The sequence below is a fragment of the Mycteria americana genome, chromosome 8 (assembly GCF_035582795.1).
Source record: "Mycteria americana isolate JAX WOST 10 ecotype Jacksonville Zoo and Gardens chromosome 8, USCA_MyAme_1.0, whole genome shotgun sequence".
NCBI lineage: Eukaryota > Metazoa > Chordata > Aves > Ciconiiformes > Ciconiidae > Mycteria > Mycteria americana.
This window is the reverse complement of record NC_134372.1, coordinates 7,434,644-7,450,944: the sequence shown is the minus strand read 5'-3', so window position 1 is coordinate 7,450,944 and position 16,301 is coordinate 7,434,644. Positions and strand designations below refer to the sequence as shown.

Below are 16,301 nucleotides of genomic sequence, written 5' to 3'. Positions count from 1 at the left end.
GTGAGTTGTCCCCACACCATACCTTTCCCCCATCCCAAAGCTGTGAGGCCAAACGGTGCCCATGTGCTCCCCTCCTCGCCCTGCCGCTCACACTGGCTTTCCCCAACAGCCACTGCCCGGAGCAGCGAGAAGCAAGCCCTCATGTCCGAGCTGAAGATCATGAGCCACTTGGGACCTCACCTCAACATCGTCAACTTGCTGGGGGCCTGCACCAAAGGAGGTAGCTGAGCCCTGGGCACCTTTTCTCCTCTCCCTGCTGCCCTGGGCTGTGCTGAGGAGGAGAACTGTTCTCAGAGAGAATAATTCCGATTTTCTGGTTCAGAATGATACACCTTTCCCCTAGGAAAGCCTTGTGGGTCTCCGAAAGCCTTTCTTTCCAACCTGATTGAAACTGAGAAGGCATGTTTCTGTTAACCCCCACCTCCCTCCCCAAACACAAATTTCAAATTCCAAAAACGCTCAATACCAGAAAGATGGCTTTTCCCCCTGGCCTTGCCTAGATGTTCTGCAATCTGGTAATGTCACTGTGGGATGAAATTCGCTGCCCCAGGGAGCGAGCAGGGCCAAGGCAGGGCTGACACGGGTGATCTCTCCCACCAGGGCCCATCTATATCATCACCGAGTACTGCCGCTATGGGGATCTGGTGGACTACCTGCACCGCAACAAGCACACCTTCCTGCAGTCCTACGGAGAGAAGGCACGGCGAGAGGCAGAGGTGTATGGGAACACTGCCAAGGAGGATCATGTCCAGAGGTAGCAGCACTCTCCTCCTCCCTGGTACTTACCCCATCCTAGCCCCAATCAATGAGGAAGGCTGGTACTGCCAGGAAGGATACCTACATTTCTTCCAGACCAGTAAAATAAATGCTGGCCCAGCACTGGGACACAGATGGCCCCTTTCTTACCTTGTGAGACTGGCCCATGTGCCAACCAGCCACCTCCAAAGAGCTCCTGGCAGATGGGGAGTTAGCAGAGGCAATGTGTGTGTCCTGGAGGCTGAGTCTGCTAGCACACACGCCGGCTGCTCCATGCCAGTTGGGAATATTCCCTGGCATCGTTAACTTTACTGGCATAGCCACAGCTACACTTTGTGTACAGAGACGAAGGGCTTCCCAGCACGCCTTAACCCTTGGAGACCTCAGCTCTGCATTTTCAGGGCAAGTCACATCATTGCTACTGAGCCTAAGGGAGAAGTACTAGAAGGAGTGCAGTTGCACAAGAGGTGCTACAAGGAAAAGGAAATGGTCCTTCATCCAGTTGCCAGCTGTAAGGGATGCAGGCAGATCAGTGCACAGGAACAGTCCCATGGGAAGTCAGAAAGCAGCATTTCCTTCTAGCACACCAAAACAATAGTAAAGTAGAGCAGTGTTAGGATATCAGCCCAGCTGCTCCCTGTGCTTTCTGCTTGAAGGCAGCTGAGATCCTCCTAGGCACTGAGCACAGCCTCCCAAGACTGTGGGGACGTGCCCAACAGCTCTGGCCAGGCAGCAGGTTTCCCTTGCCCAGCACCATTACGTGGAAGGCCTCAAGATGCTGCTTCCCAGATGCAGTTGTTGCTCACTCAAGGGAGAGGTGCTCAAGGGTGCAGATGTTTGCTGATCCAAACTGGGAAGGTTTGACTGTGGACAGAGGATTGTGTCCTGCCAGCTCAGTTCAGCCTTCTCCAGGCCAGTCCTGGCCAGCCTGGGAATATGCATGGCCAAGGAGGAGGTTTTTGCCTGCCCACTCTAGCTTGGGTCTCCTGCCCTCCTGCCCTGTGGGTACCTGTGGAGGTGCATGGCCCTGGTTCCCCTTCCTGCCCTCCCCAGTGCCGAGCTTGTGTGCTGAGCCAAGCCTGTGCTCTGCCAGGCAAGGTGAGCATGAGAAGCGGCAGTCTGTGGGCAAGGACACCTCGAGACCCACAGGGGAATATGGCAGGGCTGTTTAAAGCTAGCGCTGAGGACACCAAAGATGTTAGGTGGTGGAAGGAGGTCTTCAGTGCCATTTGCACTTCTCTGCATGCACGATGCAAGGCTTCTTTCCCTGCTGTGTGCAACATTTCAGTGCTGGGGCTGAGGATTCAGGAATTGCAGTTCCACAAACCACTGCTGCCATCCCCAGATCCTCTCTTCTGGATCTGAACAGCCTCTTTGCTTCCTCCCACAGTCACCTCTCCTTGTCTGTGGAGAGCGATGGGGGCTACATGGACATGAGCAAGGATGACTCCCTGGATTATGTGCCCATGTCCGACATGAAGGGTGAAGTCAAGTACGCTGACATCGAGTCCTCTAACTACGGCACCCCGTATGAGCTGGACAGCTATTCCCCGTCAGGTAACAGCTCAGCCACGGTGAGAGGGAGAAGTGCTTGCACTTTGGGTGCTGGATGCCTTTGCTTGCAGAGGTGGATGGTCCATATTGCAAAGGTCACCTCTGGGATGAGTCCAGCAGTGTTGCCAGATGCCCTCGCGATGGGAACTCCCGGCTCCGTCCCTTTGTTGCTGGAGACAGAGCAATCCCCAGTGGGTCCTTCCACTGGCGGGCAGCCCACAAGTGTGCTGAGTAATGCCAACATCCATCTCTGCTTGCCCTCCAGCTCCTGAAAGAACAGACCGGGTGACACTGATAAACGAGTCTCCGCTCCTCAGCTACATGGACTTGGTGGGCTTCAGCTTCCAGGTGGCCAATGGGATGGAGTTCCTGGCTTCCAAAAACGTACGTATAACGGCTGGTCCGTGGTGCCTGCAGCGGTGGAGGCCAACAATGCTCTGCCGTGTCCTGTGGTCAGCTTCCACTCACTGTCCCTCTGTCCATGCCAACCTCCTCGTGGGAGAAGTGGCCGTGCAATTGAAGAGCTGATGACCGCTTCTCTTCTTTGGAAACAAAGCCCTGGGGATCAGCATGACTGTATTTGCATGTGACAGCTAACCCTGGCTTAGATCAAGCTTCAGACCTCAAATTCCCTGACTCTGAGCTCCTCCCAAGCCATGTGCTGCACAGCTGTGGTGTTATATCATCCCTATTTACCGGGATGACCGAACAGCGATAACCTCCCTGTGCTAAAGCACAAGGCACTCCACAGCAGAGCTGCTACTCTCCACAGACACCCCTGTTGCACCACATGCTCTGAGCCCCCCAGGCCTCATTAGAAGTGCTTGTTTACTGGAAATCAAGCCACCACAGAGGACTAGGCTCTGGGATTTCCTAAGGTCTGGCTTAGCCCAGGGCAGGCAGTAATATAGTTAGACCGTGTGAAACATCACACAGGGCAGGGCTAAAAGAAGGGGTACGGATGGCATCAATGACGTGTGGAGAGAAATTCCTGGCTCTCTGCCTCCAGCCAGACAGTCTGATCCCCAAAAGTGCATGGTCAGTGCTCCCCCATGGAGCACAGAAGAGAAGCTCCCAGCTTCCTACGGCTTCCCACAGTCACGCTTTACAGTGGTGTAATATCACCATGTTCACTAGTAGTGTCTGGCAGGGTCTTGAGCAAACCTCAGGGCTGTTCATATGGAAAACATCCAACATGCTGGCAAACCAGGAGGCACCAGCTAGGCTGGTGTAACTCTGATGTCTTCAGACTGCTGGGTTGGATTGTCCAAACAGAGATGGAGACATCCCCTCCTTGCCAGCCCATCAGCCCCCTTGCTTGCTCAGGCCCTGGCAATCCCCTCTCTACTAGGTTGCCCTTGCCAGATTTGCCCTTGCCAGATTTGTATGCCTGTTGCTGTCACGGGGGTAGCAGTCCAGGCAAGCAGCAAAAACGTGGTAGCTCTGCTAGCGGCTTTGAGCCATGGTTGCCCGTAGAGGTGGAGGAGATGCCTCAAATGATGTGAGGTGAATCCTGTTCCTACAGCCCCAGAAATGGCTAGTGCTGGAGCTGGGTGGCTTCCTCGGGCTGTCTGGGGGCCCCTCACAGTGACAGTGCCCTGCCTCCCCCCTACAGTGTGTGCATCGTGACCTGGCTGCCAGGAACGTCCTCATCTGCGAGGGGAAGCTGGTGAAGATCTGTGACTTTGGCCTGGCGAGAGACATCATGAGGGATTCCAACTATATCTCCAAAGGCAGCGTGAGTACCAGGAGCCACGCAAGCCCCTTCTTCCCAGGGCTCTGGGCCTGGCACACCCTACATGCTCCCCCTGTGAGTTGCCTGTCCATCATTGTGCCCCAGAGTGGTGACAGGGCAGGAATCCCAGGAGATGGTGTCAGCTGCCAACCATCCTGCACCTGATGTGCTCTGCACGCTGTGGAGTAGCAGAATTGCATTCCCATATCTCCAGGCTCTTACAGAAGAACCTGGGCAGCAGCAGCAAAACTAAGGATTGTCCCCTGTACAGCCCATCGCTGGCAGCAGTGCTGCATCCCTTCCCTGCATGGTGCTGAGTCCGGTCGTGAGCTGCAGGCAGGAGGACTGCAAGGTTAGGCAGCTTGACAGTGCTGCAGTGAGTCACTGGACACTCTGGAAAGAGGTTCACAGACTTCTGCTCTAACCACTAGACCACAGGGTAAGAGGAAGTGTTTTCCTGCGAGCAGCTACTTTCCAGAAAGACACCTCCAATCTTTCGAGGCAGGAGAGGATGAGACTGTAATTGAGCTTCCCCAGAACCTCCCCTGTGACTTCAACAACAGCATGTCCACTCCAGCCCTGGGGCATTCGGGAACGTGCAACCCCAAGCAAAGCAGGCCATGTAATTCCCGGAGAAACTGAGGCTGGGGGAGCTGAGGGTGGAGCCAGGCCCCTCAAACCCCAACCTTTAACCACTCTGTGAACTACTTAACTGCTCTCGTGCTTTCTCCCATTTGCATGGGACGGCAGACAGGCACTCAGTGCCTGGGCAGGGAGACCCTCCTGTAGAGGGGCTGGGGTTTTCCAGTCCAGCCTTGCCATAGCTGCTTTTCCTTCCAAAACGGGAAATGAAACTGGGCCCCTTTGCAATCCTTCCTGGAGATTATTTTGGTATTCACTGGGCAAGCAAATCCCAGGAACAGCACAGCCAGTGCTGCATACAAGCTGGTCGAGTGAGGCTCCTTTTTATCTATCAGTCTGAGTGAGTAAGAGCAGGAAAAAGCTGGATGTGTCCTTTGGCTCTTTTCTGGTCATTCCATAGCTCTTTCCAGCCTGGTCTCAGGTTTCCAAAGTCCAGATAGGCCTGGACTTCCTTCAGGAGTGCTGTGGTCATGTTGTACAAGTCAGTGGACTTCCCAAGAACTAGGGAACAGAGAATGCACACCATGACAGCTCACCATGGTAGACAGTGAGGGAAGCGGATGTAGCACACCCACTCTTTCCTCCTGCCTGCTGGGTTCATCCTGCACAAGGAAAGAGGAAACTGGTCCCTCTGAGAAGTGCCTGACAGCAGATGTCAGCAGATGTGCTGGGCTGACAGACAGCTCTGAAGGGTCTTCTCTGCTTGTGAATTGGGTGTCAGGCTCTCACCTGTTGAAACAAGTGCTGTAGATGCAGCTGACTCTCTTCTTGTTCCATTTTTTTTCCTCTTAGACCTTCTTGCCCCTTAAGTGGATGGCTCCAGAGAGCATCTTCAACAACCTCTATACCACCCTGAGCGATGTGTGGTCCTTTGGGATTCTCCTCTGGGAGATATTCACTCTAGGTAAGTGCCCTGGAGATCATGGTGGTGTCTGTAGGTCTGATAGCATGTTTGCAGGATCCCTTCCCAGAGACAATAGAAATCCATTTCTAATCCCCAAGTCCCAACCTTACCAGTCAGAGTAGCACTTCCTTCCCTGTCTCCTTCTTTCCCATGATGAAGTTGCCATTTGGAAGTGAAATGAAACAGGAAAGGTAAAGAAAAAAGGAAGCCTTGGTGTGAAATGCATGTTGGCATGGGGGTGGCAGGCAATCCACCAGCCTGATTTCCTGCTCTCCCTTTACACCCAGGGGGGACTCCATACCCTGAACTGCCTATGAACGAACAGTTCTACAACGCCATCAAACGTGGCTATCGGATGTCCAAACCCACCCACGCCTCTGATGAAATGTAAGTGTTGCCCATACCCGTTTGCCCTGGGCCTGCCCTACACAAACTACAGAAGCATTTCTGCCTCTGTTTTCCCCACCCGCTAACTCACCAGGGTGCACTCTCTTCCCTCTTGTTAGCTACGATATTATGCAGAAGTGCTGGGAGGAGAAGTTTGAGATCAGACCATCCTTCTCACAGCTGGTGGTGCTTATGGGAAACCTCTTGGTGGATTGCTACAGAAAGGTATGTTCAAAGGACGCTGTGCTGGGGGACAGAAGAGGGTCAGTGCTCTGTGGAGGATGCTGCCTTGGTTAGGGCCCTCAATCAGGGTTTGGAGACCAGTGTTTAGTGCCGCTGTGCCAGAGGATTTTGCTGTGACTAAGGCTGCATTAGTTTGAACAGCCAGTGAAGGTGGCTTGGGCATCCTGGGGACATTGCTGAGACAACTGGCATCACCAGAGAGGCAGCTGGTATCTCAGCAACTGCGGAAATCAGAACTGGCAGGAGATCAAAAACCTGCCTCCAACTGTTTGGTATTTTGGAGCTGCAGAGTTGTGCCCCTGATCTCTCCCTTAGGAAATGTTCATGACCTGTCTTTGGTGGAGTCAGGGTAGCTGAACCCAGCTAGAAGATGCCAGCCCCTCTAGAAAAAGCCTAGCAGACAGGAAAAGCAAATACAACACAAGTGCATTTTCTCCACTCACAAGACCTTCCCATTTCTTTGGTAACCTGCCCTGCGAGAGCAGAGGTACCAGCAGGTGGATGAAGAGTTCATGAAGAGTGACCACCCTGCTGTTGTCCGCACAAGACCCACAATCCCTGGGCTGAACAACACCAGGCTCACTCCCAGCTCCCCCACCAGCAGCATTCTCTACACAGCTGTGCACCAGAACGGGGGCGAGAACGATTATATCATCCCTCTTCCCGACCCCAAACCCGAGGCAATCTGCGATCTCCCTCAGGAGGCCTCCATCAGCCGGGCCAGGTAAAAATATTGCTTCTGAATATTGTCCCTTCCCCTGACTGCCCAAATCTGAAAATGGGGGCCTCAAGAGGAAATGGGGATGCTCTGCTATGGGACAGAGCAGGGGTGGGTTTACCAGCAGAGAAGGAGGGCAGTGTCATCCCCATCTGAGGTGCTGTGACCTTGCGTGAGCCTGCAGGGATGAAGATGAACCAGAGGAGCTGGGATGTGAGCTAAGATAGGGTGTCATGTCATGTCCCCGTACATCAGCTGGCACAGCTGGGGACAAGACACCCCACTTACAAGGAGTAGAGCACACCGGGGCGCACGGTCCGCAGAGCCCAGCTGGCTGTACGTTGTGTTTGAGGGCTGAATAGACCCAAGTGATATTGTCTGTCCCCCTGTGGAAAGCTAGTCAGACAAACTGGAGCTGCCAGGAGATTGATGTGCTTCTCAGCCATTGGGAATCCTCTCTCACCAGGAGACTTGGGACAAGGCACTCATTTCTCTCTCCTCCTTGTCTCCCTTCAGCTCTACACTGAACGAGGCCAACACATCGTCTACAATATCCTGTGACAGCCCTCTGGGCCTCCGGCAGGATGAGGAGCAGGAATCCGACCCACAGCCAGGCTGCCAGGAGCTGACCACAGGGCACCAAGAGGTGGAAGAGAGTTTCCTGTAGTCAGAGCTGGGCTGACTCTGCATCTCCCCACGGCGAGATCAGCTGAGGGGCTGACCCAGACATCACAGAGAGCTATTCTTTGTGCTTGTACATTGGGACATCCCCACCTGTCCCAGCATTCCTCCTTCCCTCCTATCTCCCAGTGTTGGGTGGAGAATTAAAGACTTTTCCCCATTGCCATCCCGTTCCCCCTTACAAAGATATGGCTCAGTGCCAGCAACCTTCCAGATCACTGCCACATCCTCCTCAGTGATCAAACCACTGCAGGAGGGAGACATCTCACAGACCAACATCTTCTTTTCAAGTGGAAGACGTGGGTTGGATCTCCACAAGAGATGACACTTTATGCATTGCTAAGATGATACTCCAGCCTCTTCCTCCTCCATGGCAATGAGTTTCATCTCCTCTGCACCAGCACTTCTCTGATGGTCTCAGCACCAGCCACACTGTGGTTCTGTGAAATGCCACAGGGACAGATGATTTGCCTAGAGAACCTGCAACACCAACCTTCAGCTGCTGGAGATCAAGAGTACATTGGGCAGATTCTCCTCCAAGCACAGGCAAGTCCTGGAGAGACCAGGCAGCGTCTCAGAGATACTGAATCACCGTTTTCCTTTCTTGACAGCTCTTCTATGGTGGATAGATCATCACAAGCACTACAGGTACCCATGGCTCTGGGGCACAGCTCTGCACCCACCTAGAGGGGCTGTCACACCCCAAACCCTTTTGTGCCCAGCGTGGCACCAGGAGCCCCAAGGGCATGCCAGGAACTCAAAATGCTCTCACAGTGACTCTGTTGTAGTAGCAAAGAGAGCAGTCCAGTGTTGTTCGTGTCGTCTGTGTGGACACTAAGCTAATTATTCTCCATTGAAGATTTAAAGGGAACAAATATATTAATCCACTAGCCAGGGCCAGTATAAGGAAGCAATATGGCTATTCATTAATCTACTGCCACTAAGTCCAGCTCATCTGCTGGGAAATCATATAACCTCACCAGCTGCAAAATCATTGTGCCTTATCTTTGGGAAGCAAGGGCTCCCTTTTGATAGACTGTTCACCCGAACACCCTTTCTCAGGATGGGATGTCTCACCAGTCCCTCCTGAGTCATAGCAAGACTATGGGGAGCAATAAGGATGCCAGAACACCAACCCAGGGACACCTCAAAAGAGAGAGGGAGAGAGGCTGGGAAGCTGTTTGGTCACAGCTGAACTGTATTTCACACCCTGCCTCTTTCTAGGGGCCAGGCACAGCCACTTGCAGCCTGCCTGGGCTGTGGGTGAAGTGTCATGGGGAACCAAGCAGAGCAAGAGGAATCGGGGTGGATTCCTCTCTCTTGGAAAGTGTTTTGAAGAATAAAAGGGCAGAGATCTTTCTCCTGCTTCTCGCCTCCTTCCTTGCTTCTCACAGGCAGGCCTGGGACTTCTTGTGCTCTCAGCTGCCAGTTGAGTGAGGAGACTCAAAGCAGGAGGAACATCATGGCTTTTGAAATCAGTGGTGAACCCCACCTCTGCAGAGATGAAAGCTAGACCCCCAAACTACAGCTCTGACACCATAGAAACTAGCAGGGTTTTTTTCTGAAAGGAGAAGTTTCACCTTGCACAGAACTCTGTTCACTGCATGCCCCCCACTCCCTTTGATCCCTTCATTGCCCTACTCATGCACATCTCTGTGAATCCTACCAAAACTACACAGGCAGGTTTACAAATTCAGAAATTCAATCAGCATCTTGCTGGGCTTCTGCCACCTCAGAGCCACTCAGAATTATTTTTTTTAAATATGAATCTTCTGCCAGAAATCCCCAGCAGAACAGCTTCTGTTCTAAGTTGTCTGTCATTGCAATGCTGCTGTTTATGCAGCTAAAAGAGGAGTAGATGCTTTGTGGGCTGATGTCCTTGGTAAAATGTGAACATAAGAAATAGCACTTTTATTGGCAGCCGGTGGAGTATATTTTCAGCCCATGTAGTCAGATTCCCCACCATCCGTAGGAAACACACTGTGAATGACAACTGTTTTTCCATGCTCTGTTCCTCCTGCTTGTAATGAAGGAGCCATCTTCTGTGGCCACAGTTCATGAAATGATCCTAACCACGGAGAAGCAGTAACTCATGAGATGCTTGGGGTCAGACCACTCTATTTTTCTAACATGTAAGGTGCTTGGTAGGATCCGTGTCACTGCAACTTGAGCCCATAGGATGGCACATCAGATCATTCTAATAGCCCCTGTCTGCACCAGCTCCATTTTTAATTTGTTCTTCTCTATCAAAGGTGACCAGAAGTACCCAGTACTCCAGGTGAGGTCAAATGTAGACCTCACATAGGGCATTAATAGTTCTGGTCTGTACTGGATTTGACTTGCCTGGTGTAGCTTTGGATAATGTTGGCCTTTTCCCAGCCACAACATACTGGTAGTTTGGAGTCATCTTCTGACCAGTCTAAGCACCTACGTCTTTCTACACTTCCAGCATTTCTAACCAAGATACTCCCTGCTGTTCCAGACATTGGGTCATCAGCACATTTTGTTAACAAACTGTTATTTTTGGGCTGGACTGACTAATAAAAATATTAAATACTTCTAGCATCAAGAGCAACCCTACAGAGCTACTTTTACTACCTCCGTCCAGCCCAAAGATTTCCCCATCAATTAACCCCTTCTCACCCTCACTTTGGCCATTTGCTTATTTACTTCACAAATCCCATACTAAACACCATCTTGTACAGATTAATTACTAATTAAATTAATAATTTCCCACTATCAAGTAGTTTCCACAGTCCTGAAAGAGGAGATCTATTTCTTCTCCCTGCTGGGGGAACTCAGGTATCCTGTCCTATTAACTGGGCATTAGCTACACTTGGATGCCTACTGCATTTTGTCCCATTTGTAGATTTATTGCAATTATTCTTTGCATCAAAACCTGTTCTGGCTGCTGACGGAGTGCTAACCCCACCTCCCTCTTCCTTCTTAAAGTAGGTATGCCAGACTCTCTGTAAAATGGTACCGTTCTCCACTCCAGAGAGATATGACCAAATATTTGCCTTTGGCCCTGTGATTGCAAGGGCCGAGTCTTGCACTTTGTGGTACTTTCCTGTCCTTACTCAACTATTCCCATCACCATTTAGCAAGGGCATGCACACCCACTGCAGTGAGCAGATCTTCTCAGCCAGGGACAGGCTGGCAGCTGGGCAAAGCCAACATGTTTTGCTAAGCATCCCTGCCACTCTCCTCAAAGAGAGGGCTTGGCAGGGCTGAAGCTTACAGCAGCCCCCCAGACAAGCTCTCTCCGCCTGGGGAGCCAGCTCCAGCCCCCCGCTCCCTCTCTCTCTGCTGCCGACATTCCAGTCCCTGCATGGCCTGGTGGGTGAGGGCCAGGAGAAATGGTTGGCTGTTCTGGGCCCATCACTTTTGTAGCCATAATTTCTCGGGTGAGACTCTGAAGGGAACCGGTCCCTCCAGGTTTTTAGTTTCAATGATCAGTATTTTTGTTTGGGTGTGTTTTTGTGTTTAGAGGTGGACCCAAACTGAGCCCCCCAAAAAGGGACACATGCCATAGCTTGGGCCCATCTCTAGTGCAATATCTTTTATTTGTAGATTATATTTTACTCTACAGCTGTTACATCGTTATCAGCACCAGTATATGCATAATCCTACTGCCAGTCACTATTTCATACATACCTAAGTGTAACCCAGAAACTAATGTGACACTCCGGTGTCTCTTTCCACATTTAAGATGCTTCTCAGACTGATGTGCGCGCAGGTTTTGTCCTTCTCGGTTTGAGCGTGTTATTATTTTTTTAAGCGAGAGTGTCACGTTTAGTGTTTGTTTGTGTCGTGTTAAGAAATCTAGAGCACAGCGGACTTTACTTGTAACTAAATTGTCTCTGTTCACCTGCCAAGGGGACTGTGGCAGAGTCCCACAGGGATGGGAGGCAGAAGTGCAGTGCAGATGTGCAGCCAGGAGGAAGTCAGCCAGAAGTGAGAAATGGCTCTTCCTCTTCTTCCCAGTCAGGGCTCTGGGTTGGGGGAAAGACAGCACCACAAATACAGGGTACTGGGCAGTGGGTTAGGTTTTGGCTGTGGGGAAGCTCGGCCTGTGTAAAGCTGGGCAGATCTGGAGAAGGGGATTTCACAGATGTCTCCTTTTGGGGGCTCTTTCTAAAATAAGATGTCAGCTAATGCACTATGGAGGGAAACCCCATGCTCCAACGCACAGGCATGAGGAAGGGCTCTGGCCGGGCTCAGTGCCTAGCTCAGATCCCAGGATTGGTGTGGCCAGTACACAGTGCAAACCACAGGATGTCCCACATGGACAGGAGAGCAGCAGGCTGCCAAGCCAGCCCCAGGGAGCCTGGACGCAGCCTGGCTGCGCTCCCACTTGGAGAACATGAAGGTTGCCCTTTGGCAGCTTTCGCAGCCTTTTGGCAGCCTTTGCCCCGGGTGGTTGCACAGGCAGAGAGCAGCCAGGGCAGCTGCAGGTCCTCACTGGGCGCCGGGCAGCTCCTGGGCCATGCACAGGTCCTTCCCGCAGCAGACCCCAGCCCAGCCTGGATGCTGAGCGGCCAGGGCTGACCATAGCAGTGGAGGTACCATGTTGTCTGCGGGACTTGCCCAGGGCAGGCCAGGTATCTTTCAAAAATCAGATTTCATGGGTCAGCACACAGGTTGCTGGGCTCCCAGCATAATTTCCGTGCTTCACCCGGAGGGCTGAAGTCTCTGTGACATGCCAAGATAGATCCAGTTGGCTTTGGCAAAGGCAGGGGAACTGCTCCAGTTTAGCTCCAGCGGCACTTTGGAGAGATGACTCTTGCAGGGGTGGGAGGAGGCAGGGAAGCCAGCTCGTGCTGGGAAGCCTGCAGCGTCCCACTGTTCCTTTCCTCCTTCATGGATTGCACCATAACTGCAAAGCTTACCCAAAGTGTGCCATCTGCCCTCTCCCCCTCCTGCTGTGCTGGCTTGCTGGCATCATGCTCTTACTCTGCAGCATCTCTGAACAGAAGCAGCACCTGCCTCCATGCTGTCTGTCAGAAACCATCCTGAGGGCAAAGAAAAAAACAGAGTTTGGACTAAGGTACCAAAGAGTTAACATTTTCCTAGGTTTACAGATGTATTTGTAGGATTTGTACTATGTCACATCTATAGCCATGAGATATTATTTTTATGCTGTAAACTTTTACAAATATGTTTTTAAAGAAAGAGTTTAAAAATAAAGGTGTTTTTCTTTTTGCAAAGTTCCATCTCTTCCTTTGTTTGTCTGGTTTTGGTTGCTGCCACCTTCTTACACTCAGATGGGGCTGGGAATACAGCTTAACCATGTCGTGGGTGAAGGCTAAGCATGTTAATACACTGTGCATGACCCCGACACTTAGTGAAAGCCAAGCTGGGAGCCAGGCACAGAGAAGCACAGCAAGGCAACAGCTGAGCCCAGAGACTTGGTAAGGAAAAAGGGCTGCAAACAGGGCAGGATCTGCCCCATCTCTCCGGTAACTGGCCAGCTTGTAGGTCGTGTTGCACTGGGAGGAGGTGGGTAAAGGGAAGGACACCGGGAACAGTTCCCATGTGTATTCCCAGTGGCAGAGGTTTGGGCCAGCAGTCCCCAACAAGGGCTTGATGTGCTCCTTGGGGGCATTGCTGGGTCTGTGCTCAGATCAGGGTAGGGATGCGGGAGCTGCCAGACTGAACAGCGCTGGGCTGAAGGAGATGGGGGTCACCACAGTGCTGTTGATATTTCCATGTAGTTTAATAGCTCAGGGCGGTGGGAGAGACTGGGGGTAGCAATGGGGCAGGGCACCAGCAGGAGCCACACTGCTTTGCACAGGGTTCCCCATGTCCTGCTCCCCTCTGAGCTGGGTTCTCCTCCCCTCCCTCTGGGATGAGGAATTCACTGATACCCTTTAAAGACACAACCCCACAGTACTGGCTCCCTACACTACCACTCCCTCTGGTCCACATGTGCCCCTGCTTTCCTCCTGCTCCTCTCACCTTCTCCCAGTCACCTCTCCAGAAGTGCTGGGGTCCCCCAGCCCCATGGGAGACAGGCACCTCCTGAGTCCAGCCCAAAGTTTTCTCCTCTCTCTGGCTCCAATGAAACTGCTCCTCTCAAAAATGACCCCTCTGCTGAGCGGAGCTGTTTGCAGCCAGCTCTGAGCCACATGCTTGGAAGGCCTGGGGCTGCTGCGAAGAGAGGATTTTGAACTGAGGTTCAAATATATCGATGTTGACCCTGTTTTCAGGCTGCATGATGCAGCCCTGGTGCAAGTCCCCACTGGCAGCAGTTGTGCCTCCCTCAGCTCCGGGAAACCCTTTGTGTACCCAAAAGCTCAAGGCACCAGCTGCAGCAGGAGACAGGTCCAAGTCCCAGCAAGGCTCCCCTTTCCAGCACGGCCTGTCCTGGGCTCCCGTCTTTGCTCAGTTTGCCAGAGAGGAGGTTTGCAGGCTCCCTGACCAGCTCAGGCTGATTCTCCCCAGATACGCTCTGAGTCACCTGGCACGGCTCAGCCATGACAGACAGACAGGGCATTTTTCTCCAGGAGCTGAATCAGCAGGGGAAAAAAATCACCTCATCTCCAGAGAGGCTGCAGCAAAGGCTTGGGGACAAGCAGGGAGGGGGAATTGGTAGACCTCAGCCCTGAACCCAGCCGGCTTCCACTGCCCAATCCCTGCCTGGCAGGCCTTTTGCATGTCGGGATGCACCGAGGAGGGGTCATGGGGCTGGGAATGAGTAGGCGGACATGGGGACTACCAGCCTCCCAGCAGGGCATTTTCCCCACAACTAAAAAAGTCTCCTCTCCAGCAATGAGACAGGCATCTCATGGAAGAGCTTAGGGAAGCAGAGAAACTCAGACTGCAGAGACAAACCCTGGCCTGCTGTAACCAGGGTTTTCAGCTTTTTGGGTACCAACAGCTCACTCGGGACATGGGTGTTTATAATTGCCATCATGGAAACATGGTGGGATGACTCACACAACGGGAGTGTGGCGATGGATGGCTATAAACTCTTCAGAAGGGATAGGCAAGGAAGGAGAGGCAGTGGGGTAGCCCTGTGTGTCAGGGAGTGTTTTGATTGTCTAGAGCTTAATGACAGTGACGATAGGGTTGAGTGTTTATGGGTAAGACTCAGGGGGAAGGCCAACAAGGCAGATATTACAGTGGGATTCTGTTATAGACCACCCAACCCGGATGAAGAGGCAGACGAAATATTCTATAAGCAGCTGGGAGAAGCCTCACGATCGCTAGCCCTTGTTCTCGTGGGGGACTTCAACTTACCAGATGTCTGCTGGCAATACAATACAGCAGAGAGGAAACAGTCTAGGAGGTTCCTGGAGTATGTGGAAGATGACTTCTTGACACAGCTGGTGAGTGAGCCAACTAGGGAAGGCAACTCACTGGACCTGTTGATTGTGAACAGAGAAGGACTTGTGGGTGATGTGATGGTTGGAGGCTGTCTTGGGCACAGTGATCACAAAATGAGAGAGTTTTTGATTCTTGGAGAAGTGAGGAGGGGGGTCAGCAGAACTGCTACCTTGGACTTCCGCAGGGCAAACTTTGGCCTGTTTAGGAGACTGGTTGACAGAGTCCCTTGGGAAGCAGTCCTGAAGGGCAAAGGAGTCCAGGAAGGCTGGACATTCTTCAAGAAGGAAATCGTAAGGGCGCAGGAGCAGGCCGTCCCCATGTGCCGAAAGACGAGCCGGCAGGGAACTGGCTGGATGGCCAGGCCCAAAGGGTGGTGGTGAATGGAGTTTACTCCAGTTGGTGGCCGGTCACAAGTGGTGTTCCCCAGGGCTCAGTACTGGGGCCGGTTCTGTTTAATATCTTTATCAATGATCTGGACGAGGAGATCGAGTGCACCCTCAGTAAGTTTGCAGACAACACCAAGTTGGGTGGGAACGTTGATCTACTTGAGGGTAGGAAGGCTCTACAGAGGGACCTGGACAGCCTGGATCGATGGGCTGAGGCCAGTTGTATGAGTTTCAACAAGGCCAAGTGCTGAGTCCTGCACTTTGGTCACAACAACCCCATGCAATGCTACAGGCCTCGGGAAGAGTGGCTGGAAAGCTGCCTGGTGGAAAAGAACCTGGGGGTGTTGGTTGACAGCCGCCTGAATATGAGCCAGCAGTGTGCCCAGGTGGCCAAGGCGGCCAATAGCATCCTGGCTTGTATCAGAAATAGTGTGGCCAGCAGGACTAGGGAAGTGATCGTGCCCCTGTACTCGGCACTGGTGAGGCCGCATCTCGAACACTGTGTTCAGTGTTGGGCCCCCCACTACAAGAGGGATATTGAGGTACTGGAGCGTGTGCAGAGAAGGGCAACGGAGCTGGGGAAGGGTCTGGAGCACAAGGCTGATGGGGAGCGGCTGAGGGACCTGGGGTTGTTTAGCCTGGAGAAAAGGAGGCTGAGGGGAGACCTTATCGCTCTCTACAGCTACCTGAAAGGAGGTTGTAGAGAGGTGGGGGTCGGTCTCTTCTCCCAAGTAACAAGCATAGGATATGAGGAAATGGCCTCAAGTTGGACCAGGGGAGGTTTAGATTGGATGTTAGGAAAAATTTCTTCACTGAAAGGGTTATCAAGCATTGGAACAGGCTGCCCAGGGAAGTGGTTGAGTTACCATCCCCAGAGGTATTTAAAAGACGTGTAGATGTGGTGCTTAGGGACATGGTTTAGTGGTGGATTTGGCAATGCTAGGTTAATGGTTGGACTTGATG

At 52.4% G+C, this 16,301-nt stretch overlaps 1 protein-coding gene across 5 annotated transcripts in view; it reads left to right on the top strand.

Annotated features, from left to right (window-relative positions):
- Positions 1–12,822, top strand: part of PDGFRB (platelet derived growth factor receptor beta) — a 34,611-nt gene extending 21,789 nt beyond the window's left edge. For 4 of the 5 annotated variants that reach the window (XM_075509424.1, XM_075509425.1, XM_075509427.1 and 1 more), the window contains 10 exons: positions 110–220; positions 601–754; positions 2,147–2,313; positions 2,576–2,694; positions 3,926–4,048; positions 5,480–5,591; positions 5,879–5,978; positions 6,098–6,203; positions 6,707–6,945; positions 7,456–12,822. In XM_075509424.1, the coding sequence (XP_075365539.1) occupies positions 110–220; positions 601–754; positions 2,147–2,313; positions 2,576–2,694; positions 3,926–4,048; positions 5,480–5,591; positions 5,879–5,978; positions 6,098–6,203; positions 6,707–6,945; positions 7,456–7,606 (1,382 nt within the window). In that variant the 3' untranslated portion in view covers positions 7,607–12,822. The remainder of the gene's footprint in view (positions 1–109; positions 221–600; positions 755–2,146; positions 2,314–2,575; positions 2,695–3,925; positions 4,049–5,479; positions 5,592–5,878; positions 5,979–6,097; positions 6,204–6,706; positions 6,946–7,455) is intronic. The other variant, XM_075509430.1, reaches the window with a different exon arrangement.
- Positions 12,823–16,301: the final 3,479 nt, after the last annotated feature.